We start from the raw sequence: 22,325 nt of genomic DNA, 5'->3' as shown, positions 1-22,325 counted from the left end.
GCTAAGCAGGAGGAGCAGAAGCCGGACCTCTTCTCGGGCTTTGGGGATCTTAAGAATTTCCGCAAGAAGTGATTTCACTTGCTCTTTACAAACTTTACCCAGTTTGACTGGACAAGAGCCTGCGCTGCTGTTTGAAGATGCTCCACCTTCCTCGTTCATCTCCTCCTCCTCCTCCTCCTCCTCCTCCTCCCTCTCCCAGGAGGATTGAAGAGGCCCCTCCCCCAAGTATGTCCGAACCCTCCGCTCCTTCAACCCTCTTCCTCCCTCCTGGCCACCTGCTTCTCCTCTCATACTTCACATGCGGGAGTTGCTGATGGAGAAGATAAGGATCGAATCTGCTCCCACGCGCTCGAGCTCCTGCAACGCCGTTAGCTCCTCCTCCTCCTCCTCCAACTTCACACGCACGTCCATGATCTTCGCCGCGTCTTTCTTGTGCACCAGTGCAGAGACCTGCGGCCTCGTTAGCACCTCTATATTTGCAGATACTCTCATTTCATGTAACCCCCCTTCATGCTCCTGCCCGCCTCCCTTTCCCTCTCTGCTTCCCTTGACCATCCCCTTTCCTTTCTTCTGTCCTTTCCATCATCCTCCATCCTCTTGTTTGCACATACCGCACACCATCCGCTCTCCTCCAGCGCCGACACCGTCGGGCTTCGCTTGCCTGGGGTGATCTGCTGCAAGTCAGCACGAGCAGGCGCAGAGAAAGGGGAAGGAGGGGACGAGCGGAGGGACATTGCACGGACGAGGAAGGAGGGTAGACGAGTAGAGAAAGGAGGATGCTGCAGCAGAGCAGGAGCATAAGAGGAGCAGTGGAAGGACCAGAGGGAGCGGGAGAGGAGTGGGACTCACTGCAAGCGCCTTTTCAAGGTTCTCACGCTGCACGTTGTACTGGATCATCTGATACTTGGTTGCCGTTTGATATCCCTCTATCCTCTTCTTGATAGTCTCAACAAGGGCAGGATAAGGGGTGTTGACGTTCTTGATCAGAACAGCCTGTGCAGAACTCCCTTGAGTCCTCAAGGTTGCCAACATGCCACAACCCTGACTGCTCCTCCCCTTGTCCTCTACCGTTGGTTCCCTCCTCTCCCTAGCCCTCATGTTTTCACTCATCCCCCTTCTCCTCGAAATTCCCTTAACTCCACCCCTTCAAACCTCCAAACCCTCCCTCCTATCCCTCCCTCCCTCCGTCTTCTCCCTCCCTCCGTCTTCTCCCTCCCTCCTCCTCTCCCTCCTCCTCTCCCCCTCCTCCTGTTCTACCTCTGTCTCCATGATGGTCTCCACTATCTCGAGTCCAGCCGCTCTCATGGTAGTTCCCGTCTCAACCAGGTCAACCACAGCGTCTGCCAGGCCCAACCCGCACGCCGCCTCCACACTCCCGCTGCAGGAGGAGAGGAAGGAAACAGTCAGGAAGCAGATTCCCAGCAAAGCCTTTCAGCACCTGACAAACTTGATCTTCGTCTTGCCAGTGCTGTCCTGCCATGGTCGTCAGCCCATGCTGGGGTGGGTCAAGTAGTCTCACATTCTCGTACTTGCTGAAGTATTTCTCTGCGATCGCCGGGAATGACGTCACCACTCGCTTGCCTGCGAGCACAGAAGCCTGCGGGAGCCTCGTCAAGGCCGCCACGTCGGCGATCTCACTTACATCCTTCAGCCCCTCCGCTGCAGGCGCCTGCACCGCGAGTTTGCACTGCCCGAAGCCGAGCTTGGCAACGATCGAGAGGTCCTTGTTCTGCGGCTCCGTCTCTTCGATGACCTTGCAAGGAGTCAGCAAGAGGCAGCTGCACATCCTCAGCTCACGTCCATCCCAGTGATCCCCATGTCGACGTTTCCCTCCGCCACGTAAGTAGCAATGTCGTGTGCGGGAAGGAACACGAGCGTGACCTGCAGGCAGCCATCACTCACCCCGGCAGCACGGCAGGAGACTCGACCGGAAGGTCTGTGCAGTGAGCGATGTCGAGACGCTCAGGTCGCTTGTGCTCCAGTCCTGCTCCTTGTACCAGCAGCTTCATGCATTGCTCGTGCAACCTTCCCTTCTTGGGAACCCCCATGAGCAGGTTCTCCGGGGGAATCGAACTCATCGTGTTGGTGGAGCGAGCGCGATCTCGTCGTTCAGCCATGGCGGATCTGAAAAGAAACATCGTTAGCATGCTTGTGGGGTATTGGGAGATCAGTTAGTTGCAGTGTTGCTAAGTGACAGAACAGAACAAACTTGATGGTACTAATCTTGTTTGGCATGGAGTTTGATACGTTTGTTCGCTGAGAAATTGACCACATTACAAAGAGGAACAACGAGCACATATTCGATCATGAGACAACATTGCCAGCCATGAGGGAGAGACCCTATCGGGATGGCGAAGGGGGGTTAACGATGATGTACAAGAACTCCTAGTTTCCCTAGGAGGAGGAGGCGGAGAGACCCTGCCCTGGGCGAGCAGACATGGAGTAGGAGGAAGAAGAGATCGGGAGGCAGCATGAAGGCAGGGCTCTCTCAGCAGCTTCCCCATGACCCCCCACCGCCTCCATCCTCGCCATGCCAGGCCTCGTGCCAGCGTGCCAGCACTCTTAAGTGATTCTTCACCGGTCCATGAAAAGTCCAGAGGGGGGGTGGGGTCGATTGCAAACCGGGTAACCCTACCCCTTGCATGACCAGCGAAATAGGGGAAACACAAGGGGTCATTTGACAAAACCGGGTATATAAATGTTGAGCAGCACGATTTCTGTATGCAGAGGTGGCCGAGTTGGTCTAAGGCGTCGGTTTAAGGCACCGATCTCTTCGGAGGCGCGGGTTCGAATCCCGTCCTCTGCATTCTTTTGTTCAGCGGTGGGTAGATCCGGCCATACTTTTTTCCTGCCCAAAATAGGACCTGTAGGTCACTTAATAGGACCTGTAGGTCACTTATGTAGTAAAGATGACGTCGCAAGGTTCGCCAGAACGAGTGATTCCAAATGCTCCAAACCTTTTCTATCGAAAAGAAGTGCTTTGATGACCTTCTTACCACTGTGATGATTTCACCCATCGAAAAGAGTATCGTTGGAGTTCATTTTTACAACCATGCTGACTTTACTCCTCTCGCCCCCCTTACAGGCCTACAAAAGCTTCAAGCTCCCAAACACCCCATCAGCTCCTCCCTCCAGCTCCTCCCTCCAGCTCCTCCCTCCTGCTCCTCCCTCCAGCTCCTCCCTCCTGCTCCCTCCTCCGAGGTTCATCTTTTTTTCGCATCTCCCTGTCCTCGTGTCTGACCCTCTACCGGTTTCTACCATCTTACTCCGCCATTCCCTCAGCGTCATGCCTCTTTCGCAGTCTACCCCCCGCGTTCGCAACCGTTCCTCCTCCCTCACCGAGACTCAAGGGCTCACTAGTTTCACTGTAGCGGCAGAAGAAGTCGACGACCTCATGCTCTGTGCGATGGTGTCGCGCTATGCTGCCGGAGACGCTGCCGTCTCAACCAACCTAGTGTATCGTAACTCTTGATCATATTCATAAACATTACAAACGGAGGACAAAAACACTGAAAGCATCTCATTCGGAAGCAACCTGGACTACGGGGCCCATAGGACAAAGAGCCGACCTCCCAAGTCTGGGAACCCCTTTAGACAGATCAATAGGCGAGAGATGAGCGGGAATAGCTCTTATAACTATGACATTCTAAGAGTCTAATAAACTCAAATAATAAATAAATACAAACATCAACACATTCAATCTCTCCTCAAACTCCCATCGCCCGCTCTCCTTGGATCAGAGCTCAAAACCCCTTGCGACGGAGAAATCAGAGTGTGAGAACAGACTTCGAACAAAACCAACATACACGTCTCAGTGTCATCCTATCTTGTGCGCTATGCTCTCACCACGCTACCTCACGTCCCAAGAAACAAGGCGCACTCCGGATCAGGAAGCAGCTGGTCTTGATAGAGGGAGAACTTGACCCCGAAGCATGCCTTGAAGCACGCTGCCGCTCCGGACTGATGATTGCCAGCGGCTGGGAACAAGGGGCCTGGAGGACCCAGTCGTAAGTGACCAGCCTTGAGGTGGCGCAAGCAGGAGCAGCACCTGAGGGAAGCTGAGAAAAGACGCGCCCGACACTCCTGCCGTTGATGTAGTAGACGAGAGTCCGTTGGTCCATGTCCAGCAGCAGCCCCAGGACATCGTTCTGCTGGAAAGAGACCACAAACTCACCCATCACCCCCTTCCTCCACGTTCGGACTTGAGGGACAGGGCAGGCCCCACCCCCTGCTCTCTCCGCCTCTGACGTCTGAGACTTGCTGGCCTGCTTCCCACCTATGGCGAAACTGGAGGAGCGGCGTCAGGCTGTCGTCCCACCGCCTCCCTTGCCGCTCACCCCATGGTGCAGAGGGAGCCAGAGTCCTGTCCCGCCCCTTGCTCGGGCAGCTCGGTGAAGCCAACGTAGCAGTACCTGCAGTCAATGCTCACAGATCGATGCGAGGAGGGAGAGAACCTACTTGCTCATCTGCAGGACCTTGAGCAGGATCAGGTGCACCCCTCTCGTGTATCCGGCTTCTGCTATGGCGACCCCAGGACGGCCTGCGGCAGCAGGGAGCGTGACAGGTTGCCAGACAGCGCAAGCACTCGCCTCCTCCTATCTGTGCCGTGGAACGATCGCAAGACAGGATGACGTTTGAGGAGGATGTGAACGGGTTCCATGCTCCGGTAAGCCCTTGCCCCCCCTGCTCGTTTGACGTCGTCACCTCCTGTCCTCGTTCTCCTCTCTCGCGCCTCGCACCTGATCCTCGAGGAGGTTGCAGGTATCAAGAATCTCCACGAGCTCCAGGATCTGCGTCCCCTCCAAACTCTTGATGGGCAGCCAGAAGCCGTTGGCGACCTGAGCGGAGCGAAAGGGTTCAGGTGGAGCTGCAGACGCTATTTGGGGCCGGAGACAACCTGAATCCAGTTCTTCTGGATGCAAACAGCAGCAACCAGATCCTCGAACTCTGGTCCATACTGCTCCTCTTCATTGTCCCACCACCTAGCAGGAAACGTCAAGCAACAGCAGCGCGGATGACCGCAGCTCGTCTCACCTCTGCCTGTACACACGAGCGTCGAAATGTGGCTCGTGCCGATACTGGACTCCGTCCTGGTCAACAACCTTGAACACATAGCGGAACGATGTGTGGGAGGAGCCCGAGCCTCGGACCCAGCTTGAGAGGATGGAACGCAGGTCTTTCTTGCCTCCCTTGATTCTGTGTTGCCATCATCAGCGATCTGAAGCAGCCCGCCTGCAAGCTCAGACCTTCTCTTGCCCGACGATCTCGCGGTCGAGTCAGACGAAGAGGCCCTTGAGAACGGGCGATTCAGAGGAGACTGGGCAGCACTCGACGAGGATCGCTCATTGAAGTATCTCTCGCCCCTGTTGAGAGCGGCGACAGGGGATAGAGTCATCGACTTGAACGGAGAGGTCCCCGACCATTGCGACAGAACTTTTGCCCCTCCACCCTGACAGGAACTCACAACTGGAGCTGGCAACAAGGAGATATGACCTTGGAGCCTCCATGCGCGCGGCCCTTGTCGACTGCTTGCGGAGGAAACAAGGCTTCCCCCGAGTCGATGAAACTTTTCTTGCTTCGGATGGAGGAAGGAGACAGAGGAGTCAGGTGAATGCCTTGCCCAGGTTCCGAGCCAGAGTCCACCTGCAACCCCTCTCCCTCCATGTCTGAATTTTGAGGCCCAGGGAGGATGGCAGGGAGGTTCAACCCTCTCCTCTTCGTCAGGCCGTACCGCGGTGATTCATCCACGGAATTCAGCGCTTGCACCTCCAAATCTTCATTGCTGTGTCTGGTTTGCTCCAAATAAGCGGTAGAGTCTTGCTCAACTTCCATCTTCCTCGGTGACATCATGCGATCAGGCTGATTTGGAGTAGATTGGAGAGGTGACGACGTTGCAGAACTTTTCTTGCTGTCGACAGGCTGTTGACAGGAACGGTTGTGTCAGAAAATTCCTCCAACATGAAAATGGCTGCCAACCAGAATGTTCGATGCCTGCGACGAGCTCGTGGTTTCTCGCAAGCATTCTAGAAACCAAGAATCCAACTTCTCACTCAAGAGGTAAAGCTTTTGAATGCAGTGTTCTGAAGCTCTCGGAAGAGGAAACTAGCAACTAGCAATCAATCTTCGCAAGTGTCTTGAAAGATATCTTATACCTTCTCTATCAACTCTTCGTTTTTCTCGAAGGCAGCCACAACTTGTTCTATGAAGGATTTGATGAGATTGACGGCTTCAGCTAGTTCTGTATGGCTGGATGACGAGACGTTCATCTGTCCAACATATCAGGATGTGCATCTCAATGAAGAGGAAGTTTCACCTCGTTCAGACAAGCAAGAGGCGTTGGTGTGCACCTGGAGAAAACCAAGTCTCTCATTCAACAGCAGGACAGGAAGTCAAATTCTCGCAACCTCCAGTGATCATAGTTGTTCGTCATCGATCTTCCTTCCAATCGTATTAGCTTTGGAAACTTTCTGGGACTCAATGAGGAATGATTCGCTCCTGGTGGTCTTGTTCCAGAATTACTCATGTCCTGTTCTCCATTGCTATCGCAAGAACCCTGCATTGGCGTCTGATCCGCATTTTGTTGAGAATGATCTGGACAGGCCTCACAGCCTCCCTGTGGGTCTCCACCACCTTCCCTCTCCTCCTCCTCTTCCTCGATCCTTCTCTCCTCTTCCTCGGTCCTTCTCTCCTCTTCCTCGGTCCTTCTCTCCTCTTCCTCGGTCCTTCTCTCCTCTTCCTCGGTCCTTCTCTCCTCTTCCTCGATCCTTCTCTCCTCTTCCTCGATCCTTCTCTCCTCTTCCTCGGTCCTTCTCTCCTCTTCCTCGCACCAGGACGGTCTGATCAACTTGGGCAGCTTCATGCCATTGAATCGAGTAAATAAAAAGAATGATAACCCCTACCCCCGTAAAAATCGAGAAATCTACACAGAGGGTCCCTTGTGCCAAAGACCCCAAGTGCGGTAGCGAACTGACGGTCTCAACTAATAGCGAACTGACGGTCTCAACTAATTTAACACCGATGGTCGAAACTGCGGCGGCGAAGGCTCGGCCAGTCAGAAGAGATCTAGCAGCTCTGGTCCTTGAGCAAGCAGATCACTGAGAGAAGCCATGCACAGGCTGTAAATGAAGCTTGTCGAAGACCCTTCCCAATGTTGTTCACAACGCTGTAGCTAGTGGCAAATGGCTGCTTCCGGTAGCACAAGCTTGAGCTGTCGCCGACCTCAAGACAAGTTGACACAACCGGGGGCAGAACAATCTGAAATAGTGAATCGTGGAGTCATGATGGAACCATACAGTCATGATGGAACCATAGAGTCATGATGGAACCATAGAGTCATGATGGAACCATAGAGTCATGAAAGAACCATACAGTCATGATGGACCCATACAGTCATGAAAGAACCATACAGTCATGATGGAATCATAGAGTCATTTACATCTCTGACTGACAGAATCTTGAGGCTTTTGTCCGAAGGCCTGGTGAAGAGTGATACGCAATAACCTGCGAGAGACAGACATATCGCCAGGTCTAATGCTGCGTTCACTGAAGCAACATGGAGAACAGTTACTGCTGCTCAATCTGATATGACTCCTTTTCTGAAGTCCAAGTTCAAGTAGGTGTGATAAATGGGTCTTCGATGCCTTGTACAACCTATTCCATCTGCTTCCACAGCAGATCGAGTAGAGTCTTAATACGCATTCTTCTCTTTATTACAGAGCGGTTCGCATAGCAAAAATTAGACAAGATACAGTTGAAAAATGAGCCTGGCAAGCATTTAGAAAAATGAATTACAAAACCCTATAATAGAGCTGCCACCATCCAAACAAACCCTCACGCGAAATACTATTACAACTGCAAGCAGTTTCATCAAGCCTCCACTGCTCTTCATCAAGCTGCGCAAATTAGTTCCATCCACTCCATCCCCGTCGCCCCTCCTTCTCAAAGTGCTTCTGCGCGTGAGATCGCACCTGCCCGTACGTCTTCGTCCCTATGTGCCTCGACACCTTCACCGCTACTCCCCGCCCCAGCCCGACCCCGGCCTTGCCATGCTCCCGCCCCGCCCCCGCCCCGTCCCGCCCGTACATGCGCAAGGCCTCCAGAAACAGCCTGTGCTCCTCTGGCGTCCAGGTCGACCGGGTCGTGCTGGAGACAGGAGCGACTGCAAGACGCGGCGAGGAGGAGGAGGCGGTGGCGGAGGACGTGGGGAGATCAGCAGCGAGCAAGCAGCGAGCAGAGCAGTGCTGGATGGGCAGGTCTGGGGCAGTCGGAGACGGAGGAGGCAGATGGGAGCAGGGATCGAGATCGTCACGATCAGGCAGGAAGGGGAGGAGGAGGTCGGGGTAGTGGGCGAGGTGTAGCCAGGGGGCAAGGAGGGGAGGGGAGGGTAGAGAGGCATCATAGAGATCGAGGGGGTAGAGGAGAGCGACGGCTTGATCTACGGAGAGGGCGGGGAGCATGGGGAGCTAGCGAGGAGCCTCCGAGGTGGACTCGGAGGTGCTGTGGCGAGGATGGGCAGGTTAGTACTGCAACTATTCCAACCTTGTAACTCGCAACTCTTGGAGGGGGATTTTTTTTAAATGACCACTCGGACAATACCGCGCAAAAACTGTGCCCTGAAGCACCTATGGGACTCGTTCGAAAAGAGGCTGTTTCGTTCTGGCCCCAAAGGGTCTGTGACTCTGTGCGAGGCTCGCTGACCGGGTGACCCTGCCCGAGTTGCTCACGTGCATCAAGCTCGGAAGTTCTGCGACCCTCAATAAGATACATATCCACTGCCGAGCCACTACAAGATTAGTACCAGGAGAGAAGGGAGAATCTCGTACAAAAATAACTGAACGCGGTAAGCGGTCGGCCAGCCTCGGAGCCTCCGGAGTCCGGACACAAGTTCCCTGGCCCGAGGCTCAGCTCGGCCGCCCGGCGTCGGAACTCAGTTGAATACAACTGAGGCGGGCGCGTTTGGTGTTCACCAGTTGCCATGGGCACGTGAAGTGGCAGCGGAGTGGTAGTTTGGGGGCAGGCGATGGCGAGGGCGAGGGCGATGGAGGTCGAAGAGCAGGAAATCTGTTACGATAAAAGACGAAGCTAAGATGGGGAGAAGAGGAGAAGATGATAAGAGTTCCAAACAAGAGGATGGGCCAAGTAACTGTGAGATGAGATAAGGAAGTGGAGGCATCGGCTGTATGCAAGCAAGTCAACAGGTTGTTGAGGTCAACTCATGTTGAACGCAGGATTGTGAGCATCTTTATTGCAACTTTGCCATATTCCTACCTCATATCATGGTGAAGCAGCAAAGAGCGTTTGCTAAGGTGGACAACGTCTGTGAAGTGTTGACTTGAGATTCAATGACTCTTTTCAGGTGAAACCCGAAAAAGAGACAAATGGACCGAAAGATTCTAGCCCATCAATCTCCAGCATACAACCAGCTCAGCTGTCTTCGAAAGTGACGTCCATGAGAGTGAGCGAAAAGTGTTTGACGGGCTGGCTATGAGACTGAGGAGCCGTCGCAGTTCATGCAGAGGAAGGCGCAGGAGTTGAGCTATGCAGCAAGGACCGGTGAAGAGTCGAGAGCATCTAGAGGGCTCGAGGAAGCTGCCCTCAATGCGATTCTTCGATCAGAGGAAGGAAATCCTTTGATCCGTTACTGTCCAGGACGAAGATCTTTCGGAGGCTTCAACAAACCAGTAGACAACCACGGATCGTGTTTGTTTTCATGATCTTGTCGGCAGATGGAGGATTATGGCGTCATGCAGATCAAAGACTTCAAGAGGATGGCCAAAGAGTTTGTGGGAGCAACCAAGAAGGTCAACTGCAGTACTGGACCGTGAGATGCTCACCGTGCTCTAGATGAATGCAAACAACCATGCCGAGAACGTCTCGCACGGCAACGACTCCAATGCAGGAAAAGATGTCAGTGACAAGGAGATGGCAAAAGCCCTGGGGAGGTGTCATGTGAACTTGTGCGGGTTTAGACTGATGCATGTGATAGGAAAACCGAAGGAGATAAAAAGCCAACCAAAAAACAGAAAATCGCCGAATGAGTGACAGAAGTTGAAATTTCTACTGATCAAGAACGATTGTTTGATATGGAAGGAGAAGGACGAATTCAAGATTTGGAGAAAAAATCAATTTAAATGTCAGATGATGTACTGCTAGAAAAACACAGGTGCTCTGGTTGTGGCAAATGCTTCCCTGCAACAAATAAATCAGTGATGTACTTCATGGTATACAACTGCAGGAAGATTCATATTGTTGGACTCGGGTAGCACACGCATCAGACGTGTTTACATCTGCTCTAATTTGTATCTCAACTCTTTCCTGACGCTACTCGTTCCCTAGAATGTCGTTGAACAGCAACTGATGCGATTGTACGAAAGCATACAGAATTTTCAATAAAGACCATTAAAGCATAGATATGTTCTGCCAACATCGCATGACCCAACATTTGGATCATGTGTAGTACGTACTACAACAACAGTCTAATAATTCAAAGAAGTGAATGAAGTGAAAATGAAGTAAGGCGACATTATGGAACAAAACATTTGCTCGTGGGAAGGCTTAAAGAAAGCGCAAAATCAATGATTGGCTGTATTCAAGCTTGGCTAGACAGTTGATGTAGGCTGCACACGCATAAAACACAGGCAAATTAGGCTCATTTACAGCACTTGCCACCCACAAGGAATAAGGTGAAGCATTTTATCTCACAAACCCAAGTCCAACGTCAATCAGATCACTGCCGAACTCAGATCAACGCCAAGCAGAGAGAATAACGTTGAGAGGCGTTTTATATCACAGTCCGAGTACATGCTACGGCCGCATCAAATTTTACAGCCTTGCTGGTAGATTTCTTTCCTTCGTTAGCCCACGCCCCATCCCCGTCGCCCCTCCTTCTCAAAGTGCTTCTGCGCGTGAGATCGCACCTGCCCGTACGTCTTCGTCCCTATGTGCCTCGACACCTTCACCGCTACTCCCCGCCCGAGCCCGACCTCGGCCTTGCCATGCTCCCGCCCCGCCCCCGTCCCGTCCCGCCCGTACATGCGCAAGGCCTCCAGAAACAGCCTGTGCTCCTCTGGGGTCCAGGTCGACCGGGTCGGGTGGAGAGGAGCCTTGGAGGGAGAGACTGCACGACGCGGCGAGGAGGAGGAGGCGGTGGCGGAGGAAGGAGGAGGGCTGGGGGCTGGGGAGGTAGGGGAGCTGGTTGGGGGGTCAGCAGCGAGCAAGCAGGGAGCAGAGCAGTGCTGGATGGGCAGGTCTGGGGCAGTCGGAGACGGAGGAGGCAGATGGGAGCAGGGATCGAGATCGTCACGATCAGGCAGGAAGGGGAGGAGGAGGTCGGGGTAGTGGGCGAGGTGTAGCCAGGGGGCAAGGAGGGGAGGGGAGGGTAGAGAGGCATCATAGAGATCGAGGGGGTAGAGGAGAGCGACGGCTTGATCTACGGAGAGGGCGGGGAGCATGGGGAGCTAGCGAGGAGCCTCCGAGGAGGAAGTGAACTTGATGTGGACCATCCTGACCTCGTAACTCGCAACTCTTGGAGGGGGATATGGAATGTTGAAAACACGTTGCTTCGTTCTGGCCCTTTCTCGATAAAGAGCGAAAGGATCTCTCTTACACCGAGGGCCCTCAAGTCACGTGCCAGTTGCTGCGTTGTGAATGCTTTTACTGTCAAAAAGATACATATCTCAAAGTTAAGGCTCCTCAGGCCTGATTGTCCTCGTTCAAGTACTGCTTTTTAACTTAACTTTGAGTAAACTTGATGGATCGTATGCCAGCCGTGAGAAATTGTGACTGTTCTGGAACGGTCACTCACGGTACTCCATTCCGGCTGGCATACGATGATCCATCAAGTTTACTCACGGCTCCTGTTTGCACCTATGGGCAAACTGGCTTAGTAGCGCCACCTCGGTCCGACGCCCAGACCCGGCCGCCGGGCCGGCCCGCCGTGCCACGGTGACCGGACCGTACTAGCCGGCTGAGTACCGCCGGCGGGCCTGAGTCCCCGGCCGGACTAATATCCTACCCCCCCGGTATCCAAGTGGGCCGCGCGTCGGCGCCGCCTCGGGAGTCGGGCGGCGGCCGGATGCCGCCGGACCGGGACTCCTCACAACTTTTATTTAGAGTCTCCTTCGCCACAGGGCGCGGCTGATAGTGGGTGCGTGTGTCAATTTAAAATGCTATTTTTATCTCTTTGGTACAAATGATGCGCTCCACCAGTGCAATCGATCTTCAAGACAGGGGTGGTGGCTAAAAATCCGATTTTAAATTGACACACGCACCCACTGTCTTCCTCTGCACCCTCCCACTCAAGCTTCATCGCTCCCATGCATGTCCATTCTGCCCCCTCATCTCCCCTGCGCTCTCCTCCTCCTCTCACCTACTTGTATATAACCCTCTTCTTCTCATCTACTTGTATACAACCCTCTTCTTCTCATCTACTTGTATACAACCCTCTTCTTCTCATCTACTTGTATACAACCCTCTTCTTCTCATCTACTTGTATGTAACCCTCTTCTTCACATCTACTTGAATATAACCCTCTTCTTCTCATCTACTTGTATGTAACCCTCTTCTTCTCATCTACTTGTATGTAACCCTCTTCTTCTCATCTACTTGTATACGATTGTTCCATTCGTCTCCATTGCTCATCTGGTCTCTTTTCCAATTCGCGAACTCGTTGCATTCATGCACGTATGTGAAAATATGATGCCTTTTGTACATCACTCGAGCAAAAAATCATGCCCTTGGCTTGGCATTCTTAGAAGAATTTCATTCGAGCTTTGACTGTTGTTCTAAACTTTGCAACTCTCCCCTTATTCATTGTGATGGACTAGTGCTGATTGTCTGTCTGGATCAGCATGTCCATCGCTCCCGTTCGACACGTCCTAGTCTTCTTCATCGTGGCGGCCTTGTACAAAGAGGCCCAAGCGACATGCTTCGATGACCCCACGGCTGATGCATGTAAGGATTCTTCAAGCTTCTACAACGACACCGCGATCAACACGGATATGCAATCGCTCTGCACCGCGATGAGCTACATGACTGGATGCAAGTGATAGTGCGATGCTGTGAAAGACGCTCCCTGACAAAATGTCCAGCATCATGAATGACTGCAACTCCAAAAAGCTGACGGGCGTGTATTGCCAACCATGGAGTCTGATATCCGATGTATGCGATACTTCCACCGGGGAGACGATGAGTATGATGAAGGGATGCCAAGCAAACTACAACCTGGTGATGCCTTGCTGCCATTGCTGACAAGTTCTTACACGAGTGCTTCCATTCAGCTCTGCAAGACGGGAACCAAGGTAACAGGCTGCGGCACTCCTGTGCCAGGGATGATTCCAACCAAAACCTTGACTCAGAGAGTGGTGATGCTGATCTAAGTAAGTAGCGGAAGAGTGCTGACACATGGTGGGCCAGTACGACTATTGTCAGATTCAGGACCCGAAGCCTTCAGGCTGCAATGGCTGCGCAGCCAACGGTTCCAGTCTGCAGAGCGAGACTGATGCCTTGACGATTTCTGCGCTGATCAGGGATGGGGTGCGTCAATCCCTTGACGACGCTGAGCGAGATGTGCAAGTGAGTATTGATGGTTGATGAGTCCATGGCAGCTGGGAGGCTGAATGGCTTGCAGGAAGGATGCCAAGGAACAATACTGCAATGAATTGACCAAGTTCTGCGCTCTTCACGCTGTAGATATCTCTCAGCTCAGACATGACCATGACATACGTTCTCATGACAGAAGGACACCTCGAGCACGAGCGTGTTTGGAGTCTACTGCAACTTCGCGACTCGTAACGTGCATGCGTGGGCGATGCTTGAGAGTGATTGTTGGTTTTTGTTGGCAGGGGCGAGCATGAGTTATGTGCTGACTGTGGTCATGGTGTTTGCTGGCTCCTGGCATGCGAGCCAACTCTCCTGGTAGATTGAGAAGAGGGGTACTGTACTAGAGAAGAGAGCAAGTGTGTGCTATTGTACAGCGTCTTTTGGTGGTTTTTGGAGCTCGGATTAGTTCTTCTGTGTACGTTGTGCAAAGAAGCAAATTACTCTTGCGGAAGCTCACCTTTGGATATCACACCAATGAGCCCCCTGCATGGACACGTTCTCAACATTTCAGCATCATGTACTGCGCAGAAATGCCATGCCTTGAAGGCGATCTACTTTTACTATACGACAAGAAGAAGTCGTGTATTCATCTCATTCCTCGCAAACATTCCTTCCTTCAGGATCACAGAAAGAACAAACCAGGTTTCACCAGCTATATTGCTACAAGCAAGCCTCCCCCCCCCTGCACTCCTTACATCGACAATGACTTGATCCACGGACAGGGAAGCTGAAAATGATGTTGAGCTGGGTCTCCTGAGAGGAGGAGAGCATCTAGAGACAACACAAGGAGGATGGCTGTATTCTCAAACCAGGCGAATCACTGGACCAGAGCAGCTAGATGCAGGTTGTTTACAAGTCAATCTCAGGCTATTGTTAGCTAGCAGAGGTTTCAATTAGATAGAAGTCTTGTATATATAGAAGTCTCCTCGCTCAGTGTCATTGCGTGAGGAAGCGATACCACTATGAGCTCGCTACCAACATCGTTGAGATACGCACTCCACTGACCGTCCCCTTCGTCGTTGTCGGGCCTCACGATCAGCACTTGCCGTACTGGCACTTTCATCCTTCTGCTCCCTGAGTCTCGTCCATAGGATGTCGTGAAAACCCACCTTGCCGAGCGGGCTATCAGTAGTCACTCAGGTGCCCACGGTCTTCCTTTCACTGCCGTGCATTGTTGACACCCAAGTTCTGCTCTGTTCACTCAATAGAGATCTCTCAGCTCAGACACGACCATGTCTTAGAGTCTATGACTTTGGTCATTGTTGTTGGCTAGCTTTTTCCATGCGAACCAACTCTCCTGGTAGATCGTGAAGAGGGGTACGTTTATCGAATTCTTTGTCAAGCCAGTAATTCACAACGTTGTGTATAGATTGTTTGTTTGTCCGTCTCCCCCTCCTCCCTCCCCTCCCTCCCTCTTCCCCTCCCTCCCTCTTCCCCTCCCTCCCTCTTCCCCTCCTTCCCTCCCTCTTCCCCTCCCTCCCTCTTCCCCTCCCCTTTCGTTTTCCCTGTTGGTGACCCCACGCGACTCTTGCTTTGGCTTTTCAGTCGCTAGTACCCTACCCTATCAGGGTAGCCTAGAACAACCCTACCTCTCGTACATATTTTACTCAAACCAGGGAGATTCATTAAGATGGTAGGGTAGTCAGAATGTGTCGTTGCATCTAATTAAAGGTGGGGTGGAAATAAGGTATAATGAGGGGTATAGAGAATCCATTTGGTATACAGGGGTAGGGTAGTCGGGAAAGATACAAGGGCAACTTGTTTGTGTGTAGAGAAGAGACAGGAGCACGCTGACGAGCGTGTGTGAGAAGAGGAGAAGAAGAGAAGAAGATCGGAGGAGGAGGAGAGAAGAAGTCAGAGAGCTTCCCTTGACATACAGTGATGACTCGAGCCATCTTCACAGCCCTTGTGATGTTTCAGCTATCCTGTGTAGCTAGTTTCTCGTTCCTTGCACCGTCCGCCATAAGGCCAAAGATCTCAGCGCGAACGAGCATTCTTGCCAGGAAGCCCTTGTCGAAGGCTGTCCCTCAGATCCGCATGCAGGCAAGTGTGCAGAACTGGATTGTGGAGAACGAGCAAGAAACAGAGGAGCTGAATGCTTGGGACGCGGGTCAGAAGTTCAACTTCAAGAAGCAGTGGTACCCCCTTGCCGTCATCGAGTTCCTCGACAAGAAGAAGCCTCATCACGTCCAGCTCTTCGGTAACGACCTGGTCATGTGGTACGACAAGACGTCCGACAAGTGGAACGTGTTCGAGGACGCCTGCCCCCACCGTTTGGCTCCGCTGAGCGAGGGAAGGATCGAGGAGGACGGAACGCTGCTCTGCTCCTACCACGGGTGGAGGTTTGACGCCAATGGCAAGTGCACTCTCATCCCGCAGGCAAACGAGAAGCAGGCGCAGGCCCTCATGTCGAGCAAGCGAGCATGCGCCCTGTCGTACCCTGCCATGCAAGCGCAAGGGCTCTTGTGGGTGTGGGGGGAGCAAGGGGGGCCAGGGAGCGATGCTGCCATCGAGAGCGCGTTGAAGAGCCCAGCTCTGATCGCAGAGCTCGAGGACCCTGAGCTGAAGGGAAGGGCACAGCAGCTGACCTGGAGCATCCGGGATATGCCCTATGGGTGGGACTTCTTCATGGAAAACGTGCTCGACCCTGCCCACGTGACTGTTTCGCATCATGGCATCGTAGGTAGGATGTGTCCTCCTCCCTCCCTCCCTCCCTCCCTCCCTCCCTCCCTCCCTCCTCCTTCCGCTCCCTCTTTCTCGTATCGTCCTGCTCTCACCCATGATCCCACTGCAGGCAACCGATACACATCTCCCTCTTTCTTCAGGATGCAGACGACAAGGAACGCGACGGCTCAGGGAGGGTTCGCGCATTCCATCACCTTCGACAAGTCTCCTCCCCTTGGAGAGGGCAGCGACACCGTGCAGGAGTTTCTTCCTCCCAGCATGGTCAGGATCAAGAGCAGGTTCCCCAACGGGTGCCAGTCGCTCCTGGCGCTGTACGCGACCCCGACGAAACCAGGATACGTCAGACACATCGGATGCCAGGTGAGGGGGGCAAAGTGATAGAGAGAAGAGGATGAGGAGAGGAGAGGGAAAGAGATGAAGGCGGGGAGAGGGGAGGGAAGAAGAAGGGAGGGGAGAGTTGAGGAAACGGGAAGGGAGGAAGAAGGGGAGGAGAGGGGAGACGGAAGGGGAGAAAACAAGGTTTGTTTCCAACTTGACGTAAGGGCAGGTCCTCGTGAAAGGAGAGGATGGGGCTCTGGCACCTGGCCTTGGCTTCTTTGCCCTCCCGATGCCCAAGTGGTTGAACCATGTGCTTGCCTCCCTGTTTCTCCATCAGGACATGGTGCTGCTCCACCACCAGGAGAAGATCCTTGCAGATGCGGGCTATCGCAACATGCAAGGTGATACTCTTAGTCTCATGGCTGCTCTCGCTGCTCCCGCTCCCGCTCCCGCTCCTGCTCCTGCTCTACACTTCCTGCTCCTGCACCTACACTTCCTGCTCCTGCTCCTGCTCCTGCACTCCCTGCTCGTCCCATATGTTCGATGGATCTGTCCCATGACAACTCTTGGCAGGATCCACTGAGAGATACGGAGATAAGGTGAAGACTGTTGCTTGACCTGCGCTCCTCCCTCCCCTCCTCTTCTCATTCGCTTCTTCAGACTTGCTTGCTTCAACCCCAAGACAAGGGCGTCACTTTCTTCCGCAACTGGCTCCGCGTCTTTGCCAACGGTGGCGTTCCATGGAAAGGTGAGGGAGGGAAGGAGGAAAGGCGAGGAGGGAGGGAGGGAGGAAGAGGAGGGAGGGAAGACAGTGACAAGGAAGCAGAAGGCACTTCCTCGATGCCACCTCGTGAGTTCGACAAGCGCAAACTCTTTGACGTGTACAATGCGCACACGAAGAATTGCAAGGTGAGAGAAGAGAAGATGGCGTGTGAAAGAAACGGCGGAGATGAAGGGATGTTCGTATGAGATGATGTGAGATGAGTTGGAGGGTATCATGATCTGATCAGTGGAGAACTAAGGTGTGGTGATATGATGAGGAGCGATGATGTGATGTGAAACGAGATGAGCTGAAAGAGACAAGGACGTCGAGGGATGTTGATTTGAGTGTTTCAGGTCTGTCAGGATGCTGTTCAGAACCTCAAGCTTGCCCGCGGCCTCTTCGTCGGCCTCTCGCTCGCCTCCGTCGCTCTCTCTCACGGCGTCGTCGCGCTCTCCTCCTCCCTCTCCTGCGCTCTCGTCGCTCTCGCCCTCCACAAGCTCATCGGCCTCTTCTACGTGTACGAGTTTGAGCATGCAAACAACGACTAAGGGAAGAGGTGAAGCGAGGAGCAGAATAAATGACGACGATCTGGAACAAGTATATGTTATGAAGATGAAGAGAAGGGAAGAGAGAAGAAGAGAAGAGCAGAGAAACGAGATGGCTTTGTGTTACAGTCTTTAATGCACTCTGTTCAATCAAACCATCTTGCGTCGTCTGCTTTGAAAAGAGTCTTGTTGTATTTCTGCATCAAAACCAGTCAGAACCAAATCCAATAAATGAACAGCATGAACGCAATATTAACATCTCAAACCGTGAACATTATCCTTACCTGTACAAGTTTGTCGAAGTCATCAACGACATCCTTCCTGGTCTTCTTACTTCTCTTCACACTCCCCGTCGGCTCATGCTTGATCTGCCGCAAGATGATCATCCTCTTTAACCCCACCAACATCACTACCACCATCACTACCATCACTACCATCATCACCATCATTACCATCATCACCGCCATCATCATGACCATCATAGTCATCATCATAGTCATCATCGTAGTCGTCATCATCACCATCACCATCATGGTCGTCAACATCCTCCTCCCCCCCTTCCTCCGCCTCCTCCTTCATCGTCATCTCTTACAATGTTGTGGATCTCCTTGTCGATGCCTCCATCTTTGACGTCCAACTTTCTCTTCCTGCACCTTCGTCATTTTCTCCGTTGTTCTCTCCCTGCTTCCTCCCCCTTCTCGCCTCTCCTCCTCCTCTTTCTCCTCCCCCTTCTAGGCCTCTCCTTCCGATCCTCTCCGCTCCTTCTCCTCTCCTTCATCCTCCTCCTCCTCCTCCTCCTCCTCCTCCTCCTCCTCCTCCTCCTCCTCTGTCCTCTTCCTCCTTTCAGCTCCCTCCCTCATTCACCTCGTCTCAGTCTTTGTGCCTCTTCCTTCTCCTGCAGTCTGCTGCTTCTTCGGCTTCTCCTGTTTTTTCTGCTGGGCAGCTGCTGGACTTGCCTTGCCTCGTCCTTCTTTCTCGTCGCCTTTTGCCGATGCCTTGCAGATTCCATCAGAGAGGAGGAGAGAACATAGAGGCTCAAGACAAGAGGTGGACGAGGAGGAAGCAACAGCAGCAGCAGCAGCAGCAGCAGCAGCAGCAGCAGCAGCAGCAGCAGCAGCAGCAGCAGCAGCAGCAGCAGCAGCAGCAGCAGCAGCAGCAGCAGCAGCAGCAGCAGCAGCAGCAGCAGCAGCAGCAGCAGCAGCAGCAGCAGCAGGAAGGAGGATGAGGATGAGGAGGAGGAGGACAAGGGCTAGGAGTCATACCGATGCTGCACGCTTCTCCTTCTTCTTCATCCTCTGCCGCGCTCCTCTCCCTGCCTTCTTCTCCTCACTCTCCTCTACTTCCTCGTTGGCCTGCCGGCGAAGTTTTGCCCTCTGCGTCCTCTCCTCCTTGATCCGCCGCTGTCGAAGGATCCTGGCATCGTCGATGGCGAAGTCTAGAAGAAAGGTAAGTGGGAAAAATGAAATAAAGGAGGAGATCAACAGGAAGTGCAGGAGCAGGAGCAGGAGCAGGAGCAGGAGCAGGAGCAGGAGCAGGAGCAGGAGCAGGAGCAGGAGCAGGAGCAGGAGAAGCAGGAGCAGGAGCAGGAGCAGGAGCAGGAGCAGGAGCAGGGGAATGGGTTACCGATCATCAGTCTCTTCCCTTGGTTGTGCTTCTTTGCAGTGATAGGACAATTGTTGAGCTTACGTAAAGCCTGAAGGAATAAAGTTACACGGAAAGGTTCAACGACGAGAAATGGTTGGAGGAAGGGAGACGAGGAGGAAGTAGGAGGAGGCAGGAGAGACAGGGGGGGGCAGGGGGGGGCAGGTGAACGATGGAAGAGGAGGAGCAGCATCGGCTATACCAGCAGCGCATGTTCGTGCTCGCTGAACTCCACGAAGCCATAGCCTTTGGATTGAAACTTGTTTGTCACCGGATCAACTTTTTCTTTGTTCCGAACGAGTTTGGCCGACAACACCTGGAGAGAAACGTGAGGAGGAAGAGAGATAAACAACAAAAGTAGGAGCAGGAGCAGGAGCAGGAGCAGGAGCAGGAGCAGGAGCAGGAGCAGGAGCAGGAGCAGGAGCAAGAGCAGGAGCAAGGAGAGAAGTGAATCCTCACTTGTACTTTGCTCGTGTCGTCCTTGCCGCTTGCATTCTGGCAGGGGAAAGGCGGTGAGGAGAGAGGAGGAGGACAGACAGCGGAGACCTCGACTGCGGTCTTGAACAGAGCCTTCAGCTGGGGCTCCGTCATGTCCTTGCTCAAGTTGCGAACTGACAGGCGAGTCCTGTTGGTTGGAGGGAGTCAGGAAGAGCAGCAGGAGCAGGAGCAGGAGCAGGAGCAGGAGCAGGAGACCTCAACAATCAAAAAGCAAGTTAAATGTAGATTAAACTCTCGTGGAGGAGAGCAGGGGGGCGAGGGGGCGGGGGCGGGGGGGGGGGGAGGTCGAAGTAGTCCGAGGCGCGATCATCGTCATTTCCATCGTCAATAAGAGATTTCATCATCGTCATCATCATCATCGTCATCGTCATCGTCATCGTCATCGTCATCATCATCGTCATCGTCATCGTCATCGTCATCGTCATCGTCAAGGACCTGTTGATGAAGAAGTTGGTGTTGGCAAGTCTTTTGCTTCTTCTCCTGCCAGTCTCGCAGCCTCTTGGCGAGGTCTTGAGGGGGACAGTTCTTAGCTTCCTTCATGTCGGCGAGGATCAGGCCCTCCTTGGCCAGGTACAGGTTCCTCCTGTCATAGGATGAAGGCGGCAATGACAACGTCAGGTCTGAAATGATGAAGCAAGGTTTGATCGAGGACGAGTGAATTTGAAAAGAAGGAGGGAGAATTGAGTTGTGAGGTGTGAAAGCCCTCACTTGTCGATCTTCTCCTTGTTTGATGAAACTTTCTCCACATCATTTCTGTCGACGGCAAAAGCGACAAACAAATGCCTGAAGGATGGAAAATAAGAAAGAGAATAAGGCAGGCAGGCAGGCAGGCAGGAAGGCAGGAAGACAGGAAGGGAGGCAGGGAGACAGGGAGGGAGAGAGGGAGGGAGGCAGGCAGGCAGGAAAACCTTCCATGAAGGGAGAGTGTTTCTTGAAATTCTCTCTCCAACGTGCTCTTGATGAAGGAAACTGATTGCAGCTTATCTTTCTTCTTCTGCACCTTCTCCCACTCCTCGCTCCCGGTGAAGGCTCCTCCTGCCTCCACCGCCTTGGCTGCCGCCTCCTCCTCCGCGTACTGGATGAACGCCGTCCCCTTGTGCTTCCCCGTTGCCTTGTCAAGCACCAGCTTGCAGAGTTTTATCTTGCCAAACCTGACGTGAAGGTTAGAAGAGGAGGAGAGAAGGAGGAGGAGAGCGAGGGGAATACGATATGCAGAGGTTCTCTCCCTTGTACTACTTGAACTCTCGTCCTTCCACTTCCTTCCCTCTCCTCTCCCACTCTCTCTCCCTCCACCTCCCCTCCTGCTGCAGGACGATGGAAGCAGATGAAGACCTTCGGAACGTTTCCTTGACCTCTTGGTCCGAGGCCTCCAATGGAATGTTTCTCACGAACACGGTTCTCTTCAGCTCTTGCTGCTTTGAACCCTCCGCCTCCTGACCTCAAGTCAACTTGACCAGCACAGGCAACAAGGAGGGAGAGAGGAAGCACCTGTCCTGTCTTTGTTTTCTTGTCCTTGCCCTTGTTTGCCTCCTCCGCTTCCTCTCTCTTTCTCTTGGTGTCCTTTTTCCCTTCCTCCTCAGGCTTCGAGGCCTCCGCAGAGCTCGACTGAAAGAAACAGCAGCAGTCAACCAAAAAGACCGAGAGAGAGTGAAAAAAGCTCCTGACAAGTGCAAACAAATTCCATTGACTCAACCTTCATGTCGAGGCCCTCCTATCACTCCCTCCTTCGCTTCCTCTCCCTCCCTCCCTCCTTCTCCCTCGCTCCCTCCTCCTCCTCTCTCTCTCCTCCTCTCCTCCTCTCTCTCTCTCTCCTCCTCCTCCTCCTCCTCCTCCTCCTCCTCCTCTTCCTCTTCCTCCTCCTCCTCCTCCTCCTCCTCCTCCTCCTCCTCCTCCTCCTCCTCCTCCTCCTCCTCTTACCCCTCCTTTTCCTCCTGCATCCTTGTCCTTGGTGTCATGTACGTCTTCATCACAATCTTCATCTTCATCATCTGAGTTGTCGAACAATGTTCTGTGGTGAACAAACTGAGATGTGAGATCAAATGGCTGCTACAAGCTCACCGATTTTTCTTCTTCTTTTCTTCTTTCTTCTTCATCGGCTCAACGGGCATGACAATCTGCGGTGAAAGTGTGATCAACATGAAAACTCAGTGAAAGCCAAAATTGATGAACTAGTCGTAACAGTCAAGACAGTCAAGACGGTCAAGACAAGACAAGACAAGACAAGACAAGACAAGACAAGACAAGACAACAAAGGCATGAGATCTCTTCTTACTTGT

General features: G+C 53.1%; 6 protein-coding genes and 1 non-coding gene across 7 annotated transcripts; 4 read left to right on the top strand and 3 right to left on the bottom strand.

The window, feature by feature from the left end:
* Positions 1 to 70: 70 nt before the first annotated feature.
* GUITHDRAFT_159337 (hypothetical protein) lies at positions 71 to 2,078 on the bottom strand (the record flags this gene model as incomplete). Its single annotated transcript, XM_005838135.1, has 10 exons — positions 71 to 357; positions 406 to 450; positions 612 to 671; positions 850 to 993; positions 1,258 to 1,378; positions 1,439 to 1,473; positions 1,520 to 1,597; positions 1,643 to 1,753; positions 1,798 to 1,881; positions 1,929 to 2,078. 10 exons carry the CDS (start codon positions 2,076 to 2,078, stop codon positions 295 to 297), a joined length of 891 nt encoding a protein of 296 aa, XP_005838192.1. The 3' UTR covers positions 71 to 294.
* A 645-nt stretch (positions 2,079 to 2,723) lies between these two features.
* GUITHDRAFT_t31 lies at positions 2,724 to 2,806 on the top strand. The gene has a single exon. It is a non-coding gene; the product is annotated as a tRNA-Leu (tRNA).
* A 1,049-nt stretch (positions 2,807 to 3,855) lies between these two features.
* GUITHDRAFT_134714 (hypothetical protein) lies at positions 3,856 to 6,430 on the bottom strand (the record flags this gene model as incomplete). The annotated part of the gene is made up of 12 exons (XM_005838134.1): positions 3,856 to 3,992; positions 4,049 to 4,287; positions 4,338 to 4,412; positions 4,459 to 4,595; positions 4,740 to 4,838; positions 4,898 to 4,982; positions 5,035 to 5,196; positions 5,247 to 5,449; positions 5,494 to 5,859; positions 6,153 to 6,266; positions 6,314 to 6,347; positions 6,405 to 6,430. The coding sequence occupies 12 exons, from the start codon at positions 6,428 to 6,430 to the stop codon at positions 3,856 to 3,858; spliced, it is 1,677 nt and encodes a 558-aa protein (XP_005838191.1).
* Positions 6,431 to 8,623: 2,193 nt separating this feature from the next.
* Positions 8,624 to 10,041, top strand: GUITHDRAFT_103127 (hypothetical protein; the record flags this gene model as incomplete). The annotated part of the gene is made up of 6 exons (XM_005838133.1): positions 8,624 to 8,668; positions 9,228 to 9,305; positions 9,356 to 9,454; positions 9,507 to 9,680; positions 9,726 to 9,800; positions 9,844 to 10,041. 6 exons carry the CDS (start codon positions 8,624 to 8,626, stop codon positions 10,039 to 10,041), a joined length of 669 nt encoding a protein of 222 aa, XP_005838190.1.
* Positions 10,042 to 12,848: 2,807 nt separating this feature from the next.
* On the top strand, positions 12,849 to 13,918 carry GUITHDRAFT_103126 (hypothetical protein; the record flags this gene model as incomplete). The annotated part of the gene is made up of 8 exons (XM_005838132.1): positions 12,849 to 13,042; positions 13,089 to 13,224; positions 13,278 to 13,361; positions 13,414 to 13,474; positions 13,527 to 13,572; positions 13,628 to 13,685; positions 13,736 to 13,787; positions 13,842 to 13,918. The coding sequence occupies 8 exons, from the start codon at positions 12,849 to 12,851 to the stop codon at positions 13,916 to 13,918; spliced, it is 708 nt and encodes a 235-aa protein (XP_005838189.1).
* A 1,562-nt stretch (positions 13,919 to 15,480) lies between these two features.
* GUITHDRAFT_159336 (hypothetical protein) lies at positions 15,481 to 18,158 on the top strand (the record flags this gene model as incomplete). Its single annotated transcript, XM_005838131.1, has 8 exons — positions 15,481 to 15,507; positions 15,567 to 15,611; positions 15,715 to 16,282; positions 16,394 to 16,644; positions 16,832 to 17,003; positions 17,285 to 17,350; positions 17,426 to 17,511; positions 17,719 to 18,158. The coding sequence occupies 8 exons, from the start codon at positions 15,481 to 15,483 to the stop codon at positions 17,911 to 17,913; spliced, it is 1,410 nt and encodes a 469-aa protein (XP_005838188.1). The 3' UTR covers positions 17,914 to 18,158.
* On the bottom strand, positions 18,057 to 22,306 carry GUITHDRAFT_134710 (hypothetical protein; the record flags this gene model as incomplete). The annotated part of the gene is made up of 15 exons (XM_005838130.1): positions 18,057 to 18,107; positions 18,195 to 18,278; positions 18,503 to 18,557; positions 18,775 to 18,905; positions 19,173 to 19,345; positions 19,534 to 19,603; positions 19,754 to 19,867; positions 20,011 to 20,176; positions 20,758 to 20,832; positions 20,958 to 21,200; positions 21,382 to 21,482; positions 21,538 to 21,654; positions 21,967 to 22,057; positions 22,108 to 22,163; positions 22,229 to 22,306. The coding sequence occupies 15 exons, from the start codon at positions 22,304 to 22,306 to the stop codon at positions 18,057 to 18,059; spliced, it is 1,605 nt and encodes a 534-aa protein (XP_005838187.1).
* Positions 22,307 to 22,325: the final 19 nt, after the last annotated feature.

The sequence above is a fragment of the Guillardia theta genome (genome assembly GCF_000315625.1).
Source record: "Guillardia theta CCMP2712 unplaced genomic scaffold GUITHscaffold_12, whole genome shotgun sequence".
In the NCBI taxonomy this organism is placed as follows: Eukaryota; class Cryptophyceae; order Pyrenomonadales; family Geminigeraceae; genus Guillardia; species Guillardia theta.
This window is presented reverse-complemented; position numbering and strand designations above follow the sequence as displayed.